The 21,681-nt window shown below is 45.1% G+C and overlaps 1 protein-coding gene across 8 annotated transcripts in view; it reads right to left on the bottom strand.

Moving 5' to 3' along the window:
* The window catches only part of EDA (ectodysplasin A), a 170,625-nt gene that overhangs the window by 62,095 nt on the left and 86,849 nt on the right, over positions 1-21,681 (bottom strand). For all 8 annotated transcript variants that reach the window (XM_075008024.1, XM_075008027.1, XM_075008031.1 and 5 more), the window contains exon 2: positions 17,061-17,166. In XM_075008024.1, the coding sequence (XP_074864125.1) occupies positions 17,061-17,166 (106 nt within the window). The remainder of the gene's footprint in view (positions 1-17,060; positions 17,167-21,681) is intronic.

Genomic DNA, 21,681 nt, shown 5'->3' with positions numbered 1-21,681 from the left:
TCTTGGAATACCCTGTGAAGGGCGTAATGTTTGGCGAAGGTGTCATAGGATGACCAGGTCGCCGCTCTGCAAATGTCTTTTAGCGCAACGCCCTTGAAAAAGGCTGTTGATGCCGCCACCGCCCTAGTGGAATGAGCCCTGGGCGTGGCCAGTAAAGGAGTCTTTTTGAGTTCGTAACACATTTTTATGCAGGATACGATGTGCTTCGAGATTCTCTGCGAAGAGAGACCTTCTCCTTTCGATTTGGGAGCGAGAGAGACTAGGACTCTATCCGTTTTCCGGAAGGACTTGGTCCTGTCTATACAGAAGGCTAGCGCCCTCCTCACGTCCAAGAGGTGTAGGCACGCCTCTTTGTTAGAGTTATGAGGCTTTGGATAAAACGAGGGTAAAACAATAGGTTTGTTAATGTGAAAATCAGAAGAAACTTTAGGAACAAAGGCTGGATGCAGCCGTATGGTTACCGCCTCCTTGGAAAAAACAGTGCAGGGTGGCATTGCCATAACTGCCTCAAGCTCGCTCACCCTGCGAGCTGACATGATTGCGAGAAGAAAGGTCGTCTTTATCGTAAGGAGGCGGAGGGAAACCGTGGCCAAAGCCTCGAACGGTGGTCCCGTTAGCACATTAAGCACCAGGTCCAAGTTCCACGAAGGTGGAAGCGGTTTCCGAGGGGGGTATAGATTTACCAACCCTTTGAGGAACCTGGTAACCATGGGATGGGCGAACACCGTGTGCCCTTCCTCTTCGTGTCTGAACGCCGAAATGGCGGCAAGGTGGACCTTTAACGAGGATAGTGAGAGTCCTCCTCTCTTGAGGTCCAGTAAATACTCTAATATTACAGGTATAGGCACCGAAAGGGGGGCTAGCTGTTTGGTAGAACACCATGCCGTGAAGCGAGTCCATTTCTGCTTGTAGGTCTTCCTGGTGGAAGTCCTCCTGCTACTTTCTAGGACTTGTTGCACTTCCTCCGTACATGTGCTCTCTAGGGAGCTGACCCATGGATTAACCACGCTTGTAGTCGCAGGCTTTGGGGGTGCGGATGCACTATGGACCCCTGGGCTTGCGTGAGCAGATCCGGCGCCACCGGAAGGGGCATCGGTGGACGGTCCGACATGCACAGGAGTAGGGGGAACCACTGCTGTCGATCCCATGTTCGGACTATCAGGATCATTCGGGCTCCTTCCCTCCTGGCTTTCTGCAAGACTTTCTGGATCAGCACTGTGGGAGGAAAAGCGTAAAGCAGGGGGCCCCTCCACGAGATCGCGAATGCGTCCCCCAGAGACCCCCGTCCCAGTCCTGCCCTGGAGCAGAATCGTGGGCACTTCTTGTTGTGTTGAGTGGCAAACAGATCTATCTGGGGAAAACCCCATGAGTGAAAAATCGGTCGTAGCAGATCGGGACGGATCTGCCACTCGTGCGTGAGTGCAAAACGCCTGCTCAGCTGGTCTGCCTTCACATTGTGAGCGCCTGGTAAGTACGAGGCTTTTAAAATTATATTGTTGGCGATGCACCAGTTCCATAACCGGACTGCTTCCGCACATAAGGCACGGGACCGAGCTCCTCCTTGCCGATTTATATAAAACATGGTGGAGGTATGGTCTGTACTGATCCCGACTACTTTGCCTTGTATATGGTCTCGAAAGTGTCTGCAGGCGTTGAACACTGCTCTGAGCTCCAGTATATTTATGTGCAGTGACTGCTCCGTGGAGGACCACAGCCCTTGAGTCACCTCTTCGCCCATGTGTGCTCCCCACCCTATGAGGGAGGCATCTGTAGTAAGAAAAACCAATATTTGTGGTTGGTGGAAGGGTACCCCTGCTAGCAAGTTCTTGGGGTTTACCCACCATTGCAGGGATTTGCGCACCTCTGCTGTGGGCGACACCACCCTGTGAACAGTGTGTGCTGCCGGTTTGTATACGCTCGCCAGCCAGTGCTGCATGCTGCGCATGTGTCACCTGGCGTTCTGTACTACGAACGTCGCCGCTGCCATGTGGCCCAGCAGCTGTGAGCACGTCAGGACCGGCACCGTAGGGCTGAAGCTGATGACTTGCACGAGGGAGCCAATGGCCCGAAAGCAAGTCTCTGGTAGATACACTCTCGCTCTAATAGAATTTATGCGTGCCCCTATGAACTCTATGTCCTGTGTGGGGTCTATCTTTGATTTTGCCAGATTGATAACCAGGCCGAGCGAAGAGAACGTGCCTGCTGTGACGCGTATCATGCGTAGTACCTCCTCCTTCGAGGCCCCTTTGAGTAGGCAGTCGTCCAGATACGGGAATATAAATACCCCCTGTCTGTGCAGGTAGGCTGACACCACTGCCAAGGTCTTGGTGAAGACTCTGGGGGCCGAGGAGAGGCCAAACGGTAGGACCTTGTATTGAAAATGTTCTTTGCCTACCATGAACCGGAGGAATCGTCGGTGAGCCGGATGGATAGTTATGTGAAAATACGCATCTTGTAAGTCGAGGGCTGCGAACCAATCTCCATTGTCCAGTGCTGTAAGGATGGAGGCGATTGTGATCATCCGAAAGCGTTGCTTGCGCAGGTATCGGCTGAGGCCTCGAAGATCTAAGATGGGCCTCCAGCCTCCTATCTTTTTCTCCGTGAGGAAGTACCTCGAGTAGAACCCTTTCCCTTGCAGTTGCTCCGGCACTCTTTCCACTGCCCCTATGAGCATGAGATGGTCTACCTCCTGCTTGAGCCTCGCTACGTGGGAGGCCTCCTGGAGGTGGGGCCTGGGTGGAGGTCGTGGCGGTGGGAGCGACTGGAAGGGGATGGTGTACCCCATGGCTATGATCTCCAGCACCCATTTGTCTGTGGTGATCCTTTGCCACTGGTCGTAGAATGGTCGGAGGCGATGGTGGAATAACCGCTTCGGATGACCTTGTGCGATGGTAGTGATGGCGCAGCCCTGGATCTGTGTGTCAAACTTGTGGCCTTTGGCCCTGCCCCGAGGACGCACGGCTCTGTTGGGAATGTCGCCTGGGAGTTCTGTACTGCTGGTGCTGTTGATGTCGCCCTTGCTCGTAACCTCTGTGGTACTGAGGATGCTGTTGCTGGTACTGGTACCGTCTTTGTTGAGGGTAGTACTTTTTCTTTCTGTATGGAGGGGTGTAAATCCCCAGGGTCCTAAGTGTGGCTCTTGAATCTTTACTGGAATGAAGGACCGAGTCAGTTGATTCAGCAAACAGCTTCTGCGAGTTGAAGGGAAGATCGACTATCTTTGCCTGCAGATCCCTCGGTATACCCGAAGTCTGGAGCCAGGCCAGGACTCCCTTCGCATCACCACTGCCGTAGCTGTGGAGTGTGCTGCTGTGTCCGCAACATCCAGGGCGATCTGAACTCCCGTCCTCGAGGCCGCGTAGCCTTCTTGCACGATGGCCTTGAGCACCGGTTTCTTGTCCTCTGGAAGCGAGTCCAGGAGGGAGGTTAACCTAGTGTAGTTGTCGAAATTATGGTTCGCTAAATGCACTGCGTAATTTGCCATTCGCAACAGTAGAGTGGAGGAGGAGTAGACCTTTCTGCCGAAGAGCTCTAGCTTCTTGGCATCTTTGTCTGTTCCCCCTGTCTTGAATTGAGATGTCTTTGATCTTTGTTGCGATGACTCCACCACCAAGGAATTTGGTTGTGGGTGGCTGAACAGGAACTCCATGCCCTTCGCTGGCACGAAGTATTTCTTATCCGCTCTCTTGTGGACAGGCGGAATAGTCGCAGGGGTCTGCCATATCATAGTGGCGGACTCCAAGATTGCTTCATCAAGTGGTATTGCTATTTTGGAGGAGGCCAGAGGTTTCAGATTTTTGAGGAGCTTATGGTGTTTCTCTTGCACCTCTGCTGTCTGGATGCCTTGTGTGAAGGCCACCCTCTTGAAACAGCTCTTGAAACTGTTTGAGATCGTCCGGAGGATGGACGTCCCCCGGGGCTGTAGCCTCGTCTGGGGAGGAGAACGAGGAACCACTAGGGTAGGCCTCTCTGGACCCTTCTGGTTCCTGTTGGTGATGGTACATCCGCTCGCTGGAAGCTTGCAAGGGAAAATCTCGGGGTTCCATGACCAGTTCCCCCTGAGATACTTGAGTCTCTGTCCCCGTTCGCGATTGCCCTCGGGGATACGGGACCGTCTGTGGGGATCTTTCCCTGGTAGATTGCCGGTGGTGTCTATGCCCCGCGTGATAGGGGCGACCATGGCAGCATGGGCACTGTTCTTGGGAAGGTGAGCTAGACCACTCCCTTGGTGCATACCCTCTGCGTCTGGGGGAGCGAGATTGTAGAGAGACCTGGGACACTGGAGAGAGCGATTTGTGATAGTACTCCAGCGGCTCAAACCCCAGGAAGGGTGAAGGTGGTCCCAGCCAGGGCGAGGCTGGTTGTAAAAATGGAGATGGGGGCTCCGGGTAGGTTAGGGGGGACCCCTGCCTTCTGGTTGGAGTCTGCAGCATAAGCGGAGGGCTGAGACAAAACAACTCTGCAGCCCTGTCTGGAGAGGGACTGCGGTGCCTTGTTTTGTGTACAGCCTTCCCCCTCCCTTGAGGGGGTAGCTCCGCCCCCTGACGTGTAGGGGATCTCGGCCCCATCCGCGCCGAGCACCGTGTCCTCCGGTGCCTGCAGGCTGCGTGCCTGCGCGCTCTGCACCGCCGGTTCCCCGGGGGTCGGTGCCGCTGCTTGCGGTGCCGCCGGTACCGGCGCTTGTTTAGCCACCGCCCTGCCTGCGGTGCAGGGCGGCTGTTTGATTATCAGAGGCTGAGCCGCCTCCACGTGGCTCTCCGTGCTGCCACCGATCAGCTGTTGCTGAGGCTGGGGGCTGTGCGCTCCTCCTGTCCCGCTCGCTGTTGCTGCCGGCAGGGATTGGGCTGGGGAGACTTTCCTCCGTTTTTGCGCTGATGGGGTGAGGGAGGCGGCTTTCCTTTTATGGGCCCCGGAGGGTCCCTCCTGCTGCAGCCGCTCCGGCACGTCTGGCTGGAGGGCCTTGTCAAAGAGCAGCATTTTAAGCCGCATCTCCCTGTCCTTCCTTGCTCTGGCTGTTAATTTTGCACAGAAGGAGCATTTCTGCGTGACATGGGACTCCCCCAGGCACCTTATGCAGTGACTGTGCCCATCAGACGCTGGCATTGCCTCTCGGCAGGACTCACATTTCTTGAATCCTGAAGAGGACATTGTTGGTGAGTCTTTCAGTTGTTAATGGGGTACTTAGCACCTTCTCTGTGCTGTTTTCCCCCTCTCCGATAGCCTGCCGCGGCAGGAGGGCTAATGGCCCTAGGCTCCTGGCCTCCGGTGCGCCGCTTGTTACTAGGACTGGACTGAATGCCGTCCCACTTGTTGTTTCTTTTTTTGAAAATAACAACTGGCTAACTTAACAGTAGCCTAAGAACTTGAAAACTTTAAAGAAAAACAGTTAAAACCATTGAATACGCTAACTTGGCCGTAGCCTAGTCGGATTCCGTCTGCAGCCGACGGCGATTAAGAGGAACTGGCGGGGACCGGATCGCGCACGTGGCCAGGAGCGCGCAAGGGAGCGGTGCGCACCGGCGCATGCGTGGTCTGGCAGAAACTGCTTGGAAGATCCGATCTGCGGTGCCGGGCGAGCCCGACACCTAATGTGGAGCACCCACGGGGAGACTCGAAGAAGAACAATGTTGTCCATATGCTGAGGGAGTATTAGTGTTACCAGACTTCAGACTCAGGTGACTTATCTCAGAAAGGTTGCAGACCCCTTCTCTAGATCATTTTGAATTTCAATCCTATCCTCCAAGGCACCTACCATCACTCTCAGCTTGGTGTCACCCGAAAACATTGTGAGTGTCCTCTGTGACATTATTTAAATCACTGATGAAAACATTAAATAGATCTGGAACCTGAACTGATTCCTGTGGAACTCCACTTGTTACGTCCTTCCAGCATAACTGTGAACTACCGATAACTACTCTCTGGGAATGGTTATCCAACCTGTAATGCACCAACCTACTAGTAGGCCTCTCTAGGTTGGATCTCCTAGTTTGTTAATGAGAAGGTCATGCAAGACTGTAATAAAAGACAATGAAATCTAGATATATCGCAGCTACAATTTCCCCATGTCCACAAGGCTTGTTACCCTCTCAAAGAAAGCTATCCGACTGGTTTGACATAGTTTGTTCTTTACAAACCCATGCTATTATTTACCGCTTTATATCTTCTAGGTGTTTCTTAACTGATTTCTTAACTATTTGCTTCATTATCTTTCCAGGTACGGAACTTAAGTTGGTTAGTCTGTCGTTCCCTGGATTGCCCTTATTCCCCTTTTAAGGGATGGGCACTACATTTGTCTTTTTCCAGTCCTCTGGAATCTCTCCTGTATTTCATGACTTTTCAGAGATAATAGCTAACGGCTCAGATATCTCCTCAACCAGCTTGTTGAGTATTCTAGGATACATTTCATCAGGCCCTTGTGATCTGAACACATCTAACTTGTGTAAGACATTTTTAACTTGTTCTTTCCTACTCTTAGCTTCTCAATCTATCCCATTTTCATGGGCATTCATTATGCGAAGTATCCAGTCACCACCAACCTTCATGGTGAAAACCAAAACAAACAAGACATAAGGCATCTATGCTATTTCCACATTATTGGTTATTGATTTTCTCTTTTCGTTGAGCAATGGCCCTATCCTGTCCTGGTCTTCCTCTTGCTTCTGATGTATTTATAAGAATATTTTCTTTTTAACCTTTGTGCCCTGCATCTGATGAAGTGGGTCTTTGCCCATGAAAGCTTATGCTCATACATTTAGTTGCTTTTATTACCCTTTATGTTTCTAGCTAGTTTGATCTCATTTTGCCTGTTGGCCTTTCTAATTGTTCTCCACACTTGTCTTATTTGTTAAATTCATACTTTGTGATTTGACCCAGCATTATTCGGCATCAGGATAGTTGTCCAGCCAAGCTGTGGCCTCCTCAGTGCTGTGATGCAGTTCTTTTAGTTCTTTGACCTAGTTTTCACTTTTTGTAGGACTCTCTTTTTGGTTGTCTTTAGATTATTCAACATCTCTTGGTTAAGCCAGGGTAGTAGCATGCCATACATCCTATCTTTCCTACACAGTGGAATAATTTGCTCTTGTGCTCTTAATAATGTCAACTTTAAATACTGCCAACTGTCTTCAATTGTATTTTTCTTTTAGATTTGCTTCCCATGGGATCTTACTTATGAGCTCCGAGTTTGCCAAAGTCTGCCTTCTTGAATCCATTTATCTTTATTTTTTTTTCTCCCTATTACGATTCTTTAAAATTACGAACAATACAATTTCATGATTGCTTTCACTTAATTTGCCTTCCACTTCCAAATTCTCAACCAGTTCATCCCTATTTGTCAAAAACCTAGAACAATCTCCCCCAGGAGCTTACTCCACCTTCAGAAATAAAATAAAATAAAATAAAATAAAAATAAAAAGAATTCTCTCTAATACATTCCAAGAACTTGTTGGATAATCAGTGCCCTGTTGTGTTATTTTCTGTGTATGATTTTGTTAGTTATTTAAAAAAAGCCTTATTCACCTCTTGTTCATGGCTAGGTAACACCACCAACTGGTACGATGACAAGAAATGGAGTACTTAGTTGCCACATTGAAAAATCTGCTGACATCAGGATGGGCAACCCATCCTCAAAAACTACCACCAGGGTGGTGGTTAATATGGTAACTTTATACCACATCTCACAGTCAAGTTTTCCCTACAGGTACAGGTGGGTTTCTGTAGTGAATCTCACACATCCGAGCCTGAATCATAATACACATTCTTGAACAGATTCTGACATTCTTGAACAGAACCCTATGTTCTTCTGGAACCCATAAGCATGTTTCAATATTACACATAACTCTTGCATCTCCAGATATTCCTTTCACCTGTACACCCCTGAACTCACTTGGTATGCACGTGGGCATAGCACCTAACTACTATAATGACCGGTGCGCTGTAATACGTTAAAATATTGCAAATGAGGTTTCTATCTAATCTCTCAATAAGCCAGGAGGTCTAAAACCACTGGAATATTATCTGAATTACTGATGTTTTCAGTAATCTAAACTATGGAGCAGTGTAGAATGGAGCTGAATTGGAGGAAAGGATCACAGTGAAAAACAGAGTTGTACATGCATAAGAGGACTCGTGGTCACTACATTGTGATCACTGTGACTTAGAACATTTCTTCTTGATCTTCTTGTTTTGTAAGGTGACCAAATGCACATCTATCATTCCCAAGATCTAGCTTTCTTAGGTTCTGTTACAGTAAGCTAATTTCCTTTTATATTTAATATGTGGAGTGGGATACTGTTAAGGAACTTAGGCAGGGTCTCTTAAGATGGGGATTCCATCAGTTCTCACACACAGGTTCCTTCTTCCTGACTGATGTATATCATAAGGTCTGTTATTACCAACATGTCCACCATTTAAGAGGCAGACAGTGCTGCGGACATTAATCTCATCACCCTTGTTCTCACTATCTGACACTGTTTCAAAATACCGGATTCTAAAATCCCTGGATTGAGATGTTATTCAGTGCCTGCCATCAGGCTGGGATCTCTGGTTACCACAACTCGTTGGGATATGGAAATGCTTCCTTGACACTATAGACTCTCTGGATTTCCACCATTCCAGATCTTTCTACAACACTCAGAAAGATAGCATCCTGGGGACATATGTTCCTCAGATGCATTCCAGGAAGAGTCACCAAAAGTCCTTTAAGTGGAACTTTACCCTCACAGAACAGTGCTTGGGTAAAAAAACTCATGCAATGGAGTCTGAATGGAGACCACACTCAAGATTTCTTTATGGTCTGTGCCTGAAAAACTTTTGTCTTTTTGGGAATGTTCTGAGGCAGGAAGCTCTTACCCTGGTGAACCTCTATCATCAGTCTCAGAGGGATCAGGAACTGAAAAGATGGATAATTTGCTGGTTTTGTAATTAATCACAAAACCTTGAATTAACTGTTTGTGGATGTTTTGGGAAGTTCTTACTCCACTATGAAAGATTAACGTGTTGTTTAAATAGGGGAATAGATGTATGCCTGTCCTCCAGAAGAGTGTTACCTGCATGACCCCCTACATTTTTGTGAATGTATTTGCAGTACAAGAGCGCCCAAACTGTAAGGCTTTGTATAACAAGGCAAACTAACTGTAACAGAAACATGTAACACCTATGTGAACGGCAGAACAGGATGTTTAAGCAGGGTCAGGTGTTATATAATAATGTCATAAGCCCCCTGGCAAAACTGCCACTGGGAGGGTAGGTAGTGTTTTTTGTTCCTCTTTTGAGAAGTGTTATATATTTGTACAGCACCTTTGGGTCTAAATACTACTCTCCGATTCTTCCATTTTCTTGGGAACCACAAGAAGTTTGAGTACTTTTTGGTGGATCTTTCAACTGGGGACTGGCTCCTCTATTCTATTTATTCATCGCTCAACATCAAAGCTTCTATTATCCTCACTAAGTCTCTCTGGAAGAATTCAGGGACTCTGGGGGATTTCAGGTGGCTAACACCTGGAGTGCTTGAGTAATTTTTATAGTGAGGGTGCTGAAAGTCCTGAACAAAACTGTAAACCCTCCATATAGTGGAAATCATTTAAAAGTCAGGGGGTGCTGCAGCTCCTCCTGCACTCCTTGTTCCAACATCTAACACAAAGGAACTTACTGGTCTATGCCTCTTGAGTTGCATGGCTCTCTCTCTTAAAGAAGGGCAAATGAGCAGGAAAAGTTGATGTTGGGAGAGTTATATATTAAAACCCTATATCATCATTACATGAAGAAGAAATAATGGACAAGTAGGCACTAGAGTAAGAAAGCTTGAGGCAAAATAGTTTTATAGTGCATAATCACAGAAAACAATGAGTTCTCAGCACAACCTGCTTTTCAGCATAGGAATATACTCAAGGTATTTCTTTCTAAGAGGCAAAAAGGAAGGAAACAATAGAACAAAAAAAGCAAATTCACATGAGTATGACAGTTGACAAACCATTTCCTGACAAGAGAGACCATACCAACTCCCACTGATAAAGTCTGACCCTTATTAGAGGGGCAGAGCCATGCAAAGTGGCATATCTATTTTCAAGGTGTCAGGTAAACCTACTGATGCTGATCTACCTCCTAATATCTCAGCAAGGAGAGGTTTGCAGTCTTAAACAAAAATGTCCTGATCCAATGAAGTCAACACCACTCAGCCCCCCATACAAAGCTCTCCTAAGTGAGAAAGTTGCCAAGAAAGGAGGCAGAGCATTAGCTGTTCTTAAATCAAAATTTGCTGAGACTCTTCCTAGCCTCAAAATATAGGGTAGGAAAACCACTGTTTCTTGCAAAATTTAATATGAAAAATCATAGAATCACAGGGCCGGAAAAGACCTCAGGAAGTCATCAAATCTAACCCCCTGCTAAAACCAGACCACTCCCTATTAAATCATGCAAGCCAGGGCTCTGTCAAGCCAGAACTTAAAAATCTCTATGGATGGAGTTTCCACCATCTCCCTATTCGAGTGCTTCACCACCTCCTAGTGAAATAATTTTTCTTAATATCCAGCCTAGACTTTCCCTACTGCAACCTGAGACCATTGTTTCTCATTCCGTCATCATTGAGCACCACCTCTCTCCATCCTCTTTGGAACCCTCTTTAGGTAGTTGAAGGCTGCTATCAAATCCCCACTCATTTTTCTCTTCTGTAGACTAAATAAGCCAAAATCCCTCAGCCTCTCCTCATAAGGCACATACTCCAGCTCCCTGCCCCCAGTCATTTTGGTCACCCTCCACTGGACTCCTCCAGTGCATCCACATCCTTTCCGTAATGGGGGCCCCAGAACTGGATGCAATACTCCAGATGCAGACTCAGCAGTGCCAAATAAAGGAGAATAATCACTTCCCTAGGTCTGCTGGCAATGCTCCTACTAATGCACCACAGTAGGTCACTAGTCTACTTGGCTACCACAGCACACTGTTGGCTTACATCCAGCTTCTCATCCACTATAACCCATGTCCTTTTCTGCAGAACTGCTGCTTTGCCAGCCGCTTCTCAACCTCTATCGGTGCATAGGATTACTCCTTCCTAAGTGAAGGACTCTGTACTTGTCCTTGTTCAACCTCATTACATTTATTTTGGCCCAATACTCCAATTTGTCTAGGCCTCCCTGTCTCTAACCTCCATCATATTGACCTCTTCTCCCAACTTGGTGTCATCCACAAACTTGCTAAGGGTGCACTCCATCTGCACATCTAGGTCATTAATAAAGACGATGAACAAAAGCAGCCTCAGAACCAACTCCTGAGACACTCCTTTTTATATTGATCACCAGTCAGACATCAAACCCTTGATCACTTCCGGTTGAGCCCCATGATCTAGCCAAATTTCTATCCACTTTACTGTCCATTTATCCAGTCCATAGTTTTTAACTTGCTGGCAAGAATATTGTGAGAGACTGTATCAAAAGATTTGCTGAAGTCCAGGTATATTACGTCCACCACCTTCCCCATATCCACAGAGCCAATTTCCTCCTCATAAAGGCAATCAGGTTGGTCAGGCATTACTTGCCGTTGGTGAATCCATACTGAATTATTCCTCATAATTTCCCTCTCTTCCAAGTGATTCAAAATGGATTTATTGAGGATCCCCTCTGTGATTTTTCTGAGTACAGAGGTGCAAGTGACCAGTCTGTAGTTCCTTGGATTTTCCCCCATTCATTTCTAAAAGATGAGCACTGCATTCGTCTTTTTCCACTTGTCTGGAACCTCCCATGATCGTCATGAATTTTCAAAGATAATGGCCAATGGCTCTGTGATAACACGAGTCAACTTCCTCTGCACCCTTGGATGCATTAAATCTGGCCCAATGAATTTGTGTATGTCCAGCTTTTCTAAATAGACCTTAACCTGTTCTTTCACTAATGAGGACTCCTCTTCTCCTCCCCACACTATGCTGCCCACTGTAGCAGTCTGAGAGCTGACCTTGTCAGTGAAGACAGGGGCAAAAATGCAGCATTTCAGCTTTTTCCACATCTTCTATCACTAGGTAACCTTCCCCATTCAGTATGGATCCTACAACGTTTAGGAAGGGAAAATGAAACCAGGAAACTAGGACTGCAAGGATCTAACTGGTCAAGAGGATAAAAGCAGAATAGGCTGTAGTTTTAAGAGAGGAGTTTTTCCTCCCAAAATGGCCTGTTGACATCTGCTTTGTAAGACATTATGTCTGTCACTATTTAGAACACCATCCCCTCCAAAAAGCCAGAGCACAGAATTGTCACTGAAGTTTCAACTATGCTGCTCCCATATTTTGGCTTCAATAGCCTGGAGCCAGCAGCATTTTCACTGTTACTCTGGAAACAGCGATCTAACACTTCAGACACAGTTTATGTAAAAGTGGACTAGCTCCACATTCTCTCTGTGTTTTTTTGAAAGCACAACTGTTGTTAATTATCAGTCCCTAAATGATTTTGCTAATCTGGGAGCTACAGTGGTATGACGACAGAACAGACATACCTAAACAAAAAGGAGCCACAAAAAAAAAAGGAGGTGCTATTTGTGGATTAAAACACAATTAGCGGGCAGGTAGAGTGGATAGTAAACAGATTATTATAGATCATATAATAATGTAGAAATAAATAGGCATCAACAAAGCTCAGTAGTAAACAGAATAAGTCAGTTTCTACAAGAAAAGAAATGAAATGGTAAAAAAAATTAAAAAGTTAACCATAAAGGCCTCAACTGCAGTCAAGGAACACTATGTGAAACTCAGGCTGGATGGCTTGTTTGTATGGGTGGCTTTAAACCACTTTTGCACTCTATCTCCATCTTAGGGCTCTTCTGTATTGGAATGAAGAGAAATAATAGTCTTCTCTAACTTACTCTGGCTGCCCATAGCACTAATGGCCATTCTGAGAGCTAGGGGAGAAAGGGTGCTGGCCACAAGGAGATGGAGGAAAAAAAAAGGCCTTGCAATATAGGGCCTGGCTGATTACTTAAAAAGGACATGGACAGGTGGTTCACTCCTGTGACAATCTCCACCTTGGACTAGATTTTGATGGAGACAGACGGATTTAATTGGAGTTTGCATCCATTTTGATGGTTGGTTTAATGGGCGCTGTGCCCTAGAATTGCATCCTCCTAGGACTGTGGTTAATCAGTGTCTTCAGTGCTTTGTAATAGGGGTGGGAACTCAAAATCTGTGCCTTGACTCGGGGAGACCAGAAAATCTGGCTCAGTAGGTCAGGGTGTTAGGGAGTCCCAGAGAGCAAGAAGGAGAGTGTCAGTGTCCTGATCAGCATATCAGGGAACATCCCAAGGGGTCTTCTGTAACTGCACCCATCACATCGTGATTCTTACTGTATTTACAATCTCTTACCCATACGCTAAACTTCCTGGTCAGAAGCAAAGATTTGGGAGTATAGTAAGGTCTCTGGGATCAGAGCTGTATTTTCTTTTATATTTATAGAGCATAACACACATTGTAGGTGCTACTGGAAACCTATAAATATTATAGCCAGTTTAATAATAGACTGGATGGATTATGATAGCAGCAAAGATACTGTTTTCCACACTTTTGAGTATCTTGGATTCTTACTGCTTGTGTGGGTCTGCTTGAAGATTTACAAATTAATTCATCGCTAATGTTAATGAGCTCTTACAAGAGCGCATCTTTTCCCTTTTGGACTTTGAACATTTATCTTCTTTTGTTTTTAAAAGATTCTTCAGAGAACAAATGTTTCAAACATGGTTTATTTAAACAACAACCAATTTAGCATTATTTATGGTTTCTTTGTATTGCTCAACTCTCTCATCGTTAAACTAGTGCAGAAGCCAATATCACAAAAAACGTGACATTCTTCCTTTGTGATTCATTGGACACTTCTCTCCCTCTTTCAAAAAGAACACCAACAAACTTTTCACTAGCCTAAAATTAATCTTTGAATTCAGACAGAGGGAGAAAATAACCAAATTATTTGCTAGGTAGAGGAGTTGCAGCTGCCTTGGAAGATAGGACTGAAATTCAAAATGATCTGGACAAACTGCAGCAATGGTTTGAAATAAACAGGATGAAAATCAATTAGGACAAATGCAAAGTACCCCACTTAGGAAGGAACACTCAGATGCACACATACAAAATGGTAAATGACTGCCTAGTAAAGAGTACTGCAGAAAAGGTCTGTGGGTCACAAAGGACCAGAAGCTAAACATGTGTCAACAGTACAACACTGCTTTTAAAAAAAACACGCAAAATACCAAAGTGGGATGTATTAGCAGGAATGCTGCAGGCAATACATGAGAAATAATTCTTTTGCTCTCTTCCATGCTGATCAGGCCTCAACCGGAATATTGTGTCCAGTTTTCAGCACAAAAAAGCAGTAAAGTAGCACTTTAAAGACTAACAAAATAATTTATCAGGTGAGCTTTCATGGGACAGACCCACTTCAGACCATCACTATACCAGAACAGACTCAATATTTAAAGGCACAGAGAACCAAAAATAGTAATCAAGGTCGACAAATCAGAAAAAAAAGAAAAGAAAAATTATCAAGGTGAGGAAATCAGAGAGCAGAGGGGCAGTGTGTGTGTGTGTGTGTGTGTGTGTGTGTGTGTGTGTGTGTGTGTGTGTGTGTGTGTGTGTGTGTGTGTGCGCGCGCGCGCACGCGATTAGATTAAGCCAAGTAGGCAAAAGACCCCCAATAGTGTCCCAGAAAATTTGCATCCCAGTTCAAACCACATATTAATGTGTCAAATTTGAATATGAAAGAGAGTTCAGCAGTCTCTCTTTCCAAAGCACTATGAAAAATCTTCTTCAATAAGATGCAAACTCTTAAGTCATTAACAGAATGGTCCACTCCATTAAAATATAGACTAACTGGTTTGTGGATCAGGAGTGTTTTGAGGTCTGTTGTGTGTCCAGTTTTGGGCACTCAAATTTCATGAAATATGTGAACAAAGAGAAAGTCCTGAGAAGAGCAACAAAAACGATTAAAGGTCTATGAAACACAACCTATGAGTGAAGATTGAAAAAAAATGTTTTTGTGTAGTTTGAAGAAGAGAAGACAGTGGTATGAAAACAGTTTTCAAGAATTTAAAAGGTTGTTACAAAGAGGAGGCAGAAAAATTATCCTCGATCTCTGAGGTTCAGACAGGAAACAATGGGCTTAAACTGCAGCAAGGGTGGGTTAAAGTAGGACATTAGGAAAAGCTTCCTGCCAAGTTAGATAAGCACTGGAATAACTTGCCTAGGGAGGCTGTGGAACCTCCATCACTAGAGATTTTTCAGAGCAAGTTAGACCAACACTTTCTGGAGGTGGTTTAGATTGTGCTTGGTCCTGTCATGAGTGCCACAGACTGAGCTAGATGACTCCCTAGGTCCCTTCAGTTACACCTACACTACAGCAATCTTTTGAAGTAAGTACTTCCAGACGATCCCTTCTGAAAGTGTGTGTCCATACATCAAACAGGGATCAAAAGTATTTTGAAAGAACTTCCTAGTGTTGATGTGGCCTTCTAGTCTTATGGTTCTCTGATTCCGTTGAAATCACCCACTGCATCTCATCCAAATAAAACATATTTGTCAGCATTTTGGGGAGAAAAGATCCTAGGGATTTCACAGTGGTTTAAGTTATGTCTTGGAATATGGCCACGATGAAACAACTATTACGGTGAAATTGTAAAATCATTTGGGGGAGGAACAATTTATGGGGTCTGAGGGCTAAAAGAGGAAACCTAACAATAGATGGGAAAAACCAAACTATCAGCAGAGTTTGGCTAGCTTAGAAAACATCATTATATAAATTGAATACCTTTATTTTTTCTTGACTATGGTGCCAAATGGAGTGATCATTTCTCTGCATACTTTCAGATGTCATCAATATGAGTTTCACTCTTATCAAGGGAAGAAGAAAGCACCTGGTGGCAGTGCCAGGTTGAGGCAAAGGTTTCCCCTTTTGCCTAACAGATGACATTTTACTATTACAAAGTGAAATTACTGACAGTTTTATGATAACTTAGTTGGGAAAGCTCATTAAGGGACACTTTCCTCCCCTGTTCCAATTTATTGTCAGTTTTAAACCATTTAGCGGGAGAGCAGCAATATTAACAGTAACAGTTTTCATAAAAAGGAAACATTTAATAGCTGTGGTTTTGAATCAAGGAGAAAACAGTTTCAACATTTCAGACTTCTCTACGGCTCTCAAAACTCTCTTCAGCTCCCTCATCAACGCTGATGTCAGGGTCTCCTCTCTCTGATTCACAGTTGAAATTTAGACCTTTCTTCACCAACTTATAACCCTGATCCAAGGTCCTCTCCCATTCCTCTCAACAACTCTGGCTTTAGGGTGGTCAAGACCTTCTGGAGAAAATCCAGGGAATCTAACATCTTTCTCCACTATACATTTCATTCCTACCTCAAGTAGGCTACCTTGTAGCACATTCCCTCCTTTGGTTCATAAACCTATAAACCCTGTTAACTTCTCAGACTTATTTTAAAACCTTTTCTACCACCTTAACCTCTTTTCCCTTTCATACAGTAGCTTGCTAACTTTGTCCATCGAGAACTCCTCACAGTCAGCAAAAGTATCTTGCTTGAGTTCACTGTCTGCACACACACACCTGAAGTACAATACATATGTACATAAACACTCAACGATCATTAAATGGCGTGGAGCTTGGACTCATGTTTTGCATGACCATCCATGGCATCCCAATTACATTCTATTTCCATTCTGTAATGCAGTGCTGTTGCTCAGACTGCACACCACCTATTGAACATTGATTTTAAGGAAGTAGGGAGCAAAGGCAGTAAATGACTGTTAGACACCAAGACGACCCTTATTGACTCAGCGAGGATTTTAAAAATAAGTACAATTGGGGCAAATAACAATGGGTTATAGTATTAATTTGAATATAATTTATTACACTGGTGGAGCGTGGAAACAGGAACTTTTGGTACTTGTGAGCTGGAAGCCAAATAAGCTCCAGGAGGCACTGCAATGAGAGACAGTAGCTGCCTTGTTAATGTACACAATCCACTGCATAGCCACTATCTGGAAAACTTGCTTGTGAAAATGAAGTATGAGGAATGAAGGCAAACTCACCATCAGGTCCTTCACTACTTCTACTCCTTTTATTTCGGCGGCCGTGCCTGCTTTCTTCTTCAAGATGAAACTTTTCTTCAGGGAGGAAAAAATTCAGCAAGGCCAGCTGAAACAGTAAGATCATCAAAGTGAGATTTCTCTACCAACAAATGAACACAACCACACTGACTGAACTCCACTTCTTCAATAGAGATTTGATTCTTTGTTTCAGCTTCTGAATTCTCTGAAGAAAAGTTTCTCAAACATTAACTAGCAAAACAGCATAAAATGCTTACCTGGTATCTGAGCTCCTGATGTACCCTAGTCAGGATTATCAAATACTGCTCTACCTCAGTTTTCATGGTCAGTCATATGTCAGACTTGTAGCAAATATGATTTTCCTATGTAAAGGCTACACTTCTAGACCACTGATGAGAGAACAGGTACTCAGACTGAGGAGTCAGTTCAGTGCCTGTCCTGTCAAATAACTCAGTGGCCAAAGTTCTTTTATTTTCTTGTTTGCAAACGACAGATAACGCTTCTTTATCTTGCAAAGGTGCTATGAAATTAATTAGGCCATGTTTGCTCCACATTTTGAAAATTTTAAATGCTGAAATATATACACTTATTACATGGAGAATGATAGTGACCCCAATACTTAGCTTATCTAGATTTCTCCATGATAAAAAAGTTTCCTTTATAATTTTTTTTAAATGAGCTCTAATATTTATGTGGTTTGCAACAGTACTTTGAAGTTTGGCAGTAGGACAGTCCTGGAGGTGAAGATGTGCCTTTTGCCTTTTCCATGAAAATTCATATTCAGATTGTGCTGAGCTATAAGATCCTGAAAATCACCACTTTGTCTGTCTTTTCCCAATAGCACTTGCTACAGATTGACTGCTAAAACTGCGTAACATATTACCAGCACTGTATATAGAATACCCCCAACCCCTCCTGAGCCCGTACGTGTAGCTGTACTTCCCAACAGGACAGAAGAAAAGTCATCCTTCATCTCCTCCTCCCTGGTATTTTCCTCCATCAAAGTACACTTTGGCACAAGTCAGGTCTGACAATCCTCTGGTCTGCAGGCCAGATCCAGCTCACCTCTTAATGTCATCTCACCTAGGGCAAATCTGCATGTCGCAGGCCAGAAGCCCTGGCATTTCCCTGTGGCCCAGTCCCTAGGTGTAGGGGAGATGAGGGAAGCCTCATGCATTGTGCCCACACTCAGCACCAGATCTTCAGCCCCCACTGGCTGGGAATGAGAGTCAATGGGAGCTGCAGAAGCAGCGCCTGCAGGCGCAGCCCTCATGCACCGTGCAGAACTGCCTCATTCCTCGACCTAGGGGCTGAACATGGGGTCAACTTCTGGGAGCAGCACAGAGACAGGGCAAGGAGCTTGCCTTAGTCCTGCTGCCCCAGATAACCACCACCCATCTGGAACCCACACCCTGAACCTCCTGCCCCAGGTCAGAAGCCCTCCTGCAGCCTATCTTCCTGCCAGCCCCCGCATCACAAACCCATGCCCCAGCTCCGACTCCACTCCAGCACTTCAGATCCTTTGGCTCCAGCCTGGAGCCCCTTCCTGCATCCCAAACCCCTCATCTATGGATTTACCCCAGAGCTCATATCCCCACCCACAGCCCTCACACCCCTACCCCAGTCAAGAGCCTCCTCCTGCACCCTGAACCTCCCATTTCTGCCTCCTCAACCTCTGCACCCTGCTGTGGGCTGGAGCTCCGAGCGCTGCCTTACCTCATTGTTGAGGAGCGAGCCCTGAGACTCCTTCCTTCTCTTAGGGTTGTGTGTGGCCCTCACCTGAATTTTCTATGGGTCACTGGTGTTTGATAGAGAAAAGGTTCTCCACCCTGGCCTAGGGGAAGGTGCAATATGCTGGGAACCAAGAAACCATGATTCTTACATTCACCTCTTCTATTGATTGGTATTATTAATTACGTATATGCCTTTAGCATCTCATTACTGAGGAAAACTACATCTTACTGAGAGGTTAAAAGTGTAGGCCATTTTGCCTGTGTCTGTGACTCTTACTACATGACTTTCGACTTACAAACCAAATGTGGTAGGAGTTTTAGATACAATAGCCGCATTCACTATACAACTTGTGATACATTCCTAACCACCACTGCCTCATTCTGTGACTAGGATAAAAATGCAGATTGCTGGAAAATAGTACGTGATCATGTAATTAAAGGTTATGTTATAATACAATATATGAGCAGATTTATGTTACAATAAAAATATAAATTCTTCAAACAGGGATTAATTCTGTCAATATATGCACTATTGGTACATTACGCTCAATAGCATCCAATGCACATGTTGCTAAATTAAAACTGATCTGCGCTTGTTCCATAATCTTAAACCGTGAAATTTTAATATTTGCAATGAAAATGACAAAGTTGAGAATAAAAAACAATGTGTCTCAACTCTGAGGCAGAAACAGGCTCCCTATTCATAGCATATCTGCCCTTTATCTCACTAGACAGTTCAAGAGAATGCCATGTAAAATGTCAAGACACAAGTCAATTATCATAGGAGGAGTCTGAAATCCACACAGACTTTCACTCTAGTAGCTGAACCTCATTTTCACAGATTTAAGTTCCCTTTTACATTAGAATATTACTCTTACCCATTTCAAGCCATCTGTAGCTGTTAAAAAATGCTGAGTTTAAAAAATAAGTATTCCATACTAATTCTTTAACCCAGAACTTTCTGATTTTCTACAATAAGGTGAGGTAGCAACACACAGAGATTGTGGAGATCCTAGCTGGAAACAATTAACTGGCAATAACCATATCTGATGCAGTCATCTCTAATCGTTCTTGGATTAATTTGTTATTCCCTTGCTAATTTATTAAGCTCCCTCACTGGCCCTTAGCCATTGTTAGGGCTGTACATTTGTCCTAGCTTATTCGGTTTTGTTTTTTTAACATACAGCAATCATTATAAATGTAGTAAAACTCATGGGTTTAGGGATTCTGATTTTTGATTACAAAATATGCAAATGAGGGAGCAATGACCACCTGCAGCAGCACCTTACATGCCAGCCCGCTGCAATCCTAACCTGCTCCAGTGAGGTGAGAAGGCCCCAAGACAGGAGGGGTTAGAAAAGAAGGCGGCACTAAGCTCACTCCAGGCATGGGCAGTGATTGCTCTTGGGTCCCCAGCTTTGAGCCCAGCTACCCGTGCCAGACCAGGGAGCTGACAGCTTCCATGGACCCCTGGGCAAGGTGTGTGTGGGCTGGCTCTGCACCATGGAAGGGGTGGGGTGGGCAGCCAGCCCTCAGCACTACCCAGAGGGCAGCACTGGCACCCCCACCCCAGTCCTGAGAGCCACATGGAGCACATGCTGCTCCAGTAGTGATTTAAAGGGCTTGGGACTCCGGCCACTGCTGCTGCTACACCCCTTTGAATCACCAGGCCTGGGGAAGTTGCCCTCTTTGCCTCCCCTGTCCCCCCAGACATTGCAAATTGGCATATGGGATTGCAGTGCCTTTGCTCAGCCATTTGGCTTGCTGCCCCGCCATCGCAACCAACGGAAGGAAGCAGGCAGTAGAGCCAAATTTGAGAGACCCCGTGCAATGTAAAAGGCAACTTAAGTCTGTGAAAATGATCTTGTGACTCTGTGTGCCTCAGGCTTAGCTCAAAGCCCCCACCCACACTCCAAAGCCCTTGGCCCCAGCCTAGAGTCCGCAGCCCACCCTCCTGCTCAAGCCCAGTGAAAGCGAATGAGAGTGGGACAGCATGAATGACAGAGAGCGGGAGAATGGAGTGTGTGGAGTTGGGGTCAGAGAAGAGGCAGTGCAATGGCCTTTGGGTTTGTGTGATTATGTTTGTATGGTTGCCAACTGCTTAGAAAGATCAGTTATTTATTACTTTCTCTGCTCTTGAACATCAGCTACTGATAATGGGAGGCATCCTCCCTGACTGAACTGACCTGATTTCTCCTCTCTTGATGTTCACAACTCCACATTAACTGCTGACAATGGGCCACATCCTCTGTGACTGAACAGACCTTGTCAACACTGGCCCTCCCCTGGACAGACTCCTCCTTTAAACCCTCCTCTGGAACCCCCACACTCATGCATCTGACCAAGCAGGTCTTTACCCACGAAAGCTCATGCTCCAAAATATCTGTTAGTCTATAAAGGTGACACAGGACTGCTTGTTGTTTCTTCTACTCTGAAGCTTTGTGAAGAGAATTCACTATTCTCTATTGTAGGTCTCCCTGAGCACTGGCATTCAGACATCTTCATAGGCCTTTAAATCTAATTGAATCCAATATAACAGCTTCCACCTGAAGGAGGAGGATCTTTATAATCTGATTCAAACTACCCTGGAGACAAAGATTTATGTAGTAACCAACAATTCACGTAAAATACTTTCCCATTAAAAATACAATAATTAGTAGTTACTCAAACAACTACTTTTTACAATGCAAAGTTAATCTCATCATCCTGAGGCACATAGTGTCACCTGCAGTACAAAGCACCATTTCAGTCATTCTAGGTATCGCAAGAAAAGAAGTTATGTTCATAATCTGGTAGCATTTCCACCATGCATCGGCTCATAAAATACTGATTTTCATGAAATACAGATGATTTAGAAACCAAACTTTAAA

The sequence above is a fragment of the Carettochelys insculpta genome, chromosome 13 (genome assembly GCF_033958435.1).
Source record: "Carettochelys insculpta isolate YL-2023 chromosome 13, ASM3395843v1, whole genome shotgun sequence".
NCBI lineage: Eukaryota > Metazoa > Chordata > Testudines > Carettochelyidae > Carettochelys > Carettochelys insculpta.
The sequence above is the reverse complement of the archived record's forward strand: the minus strand, read 5'-3'. Positions and strand labels throughout refer to the sequence as shown.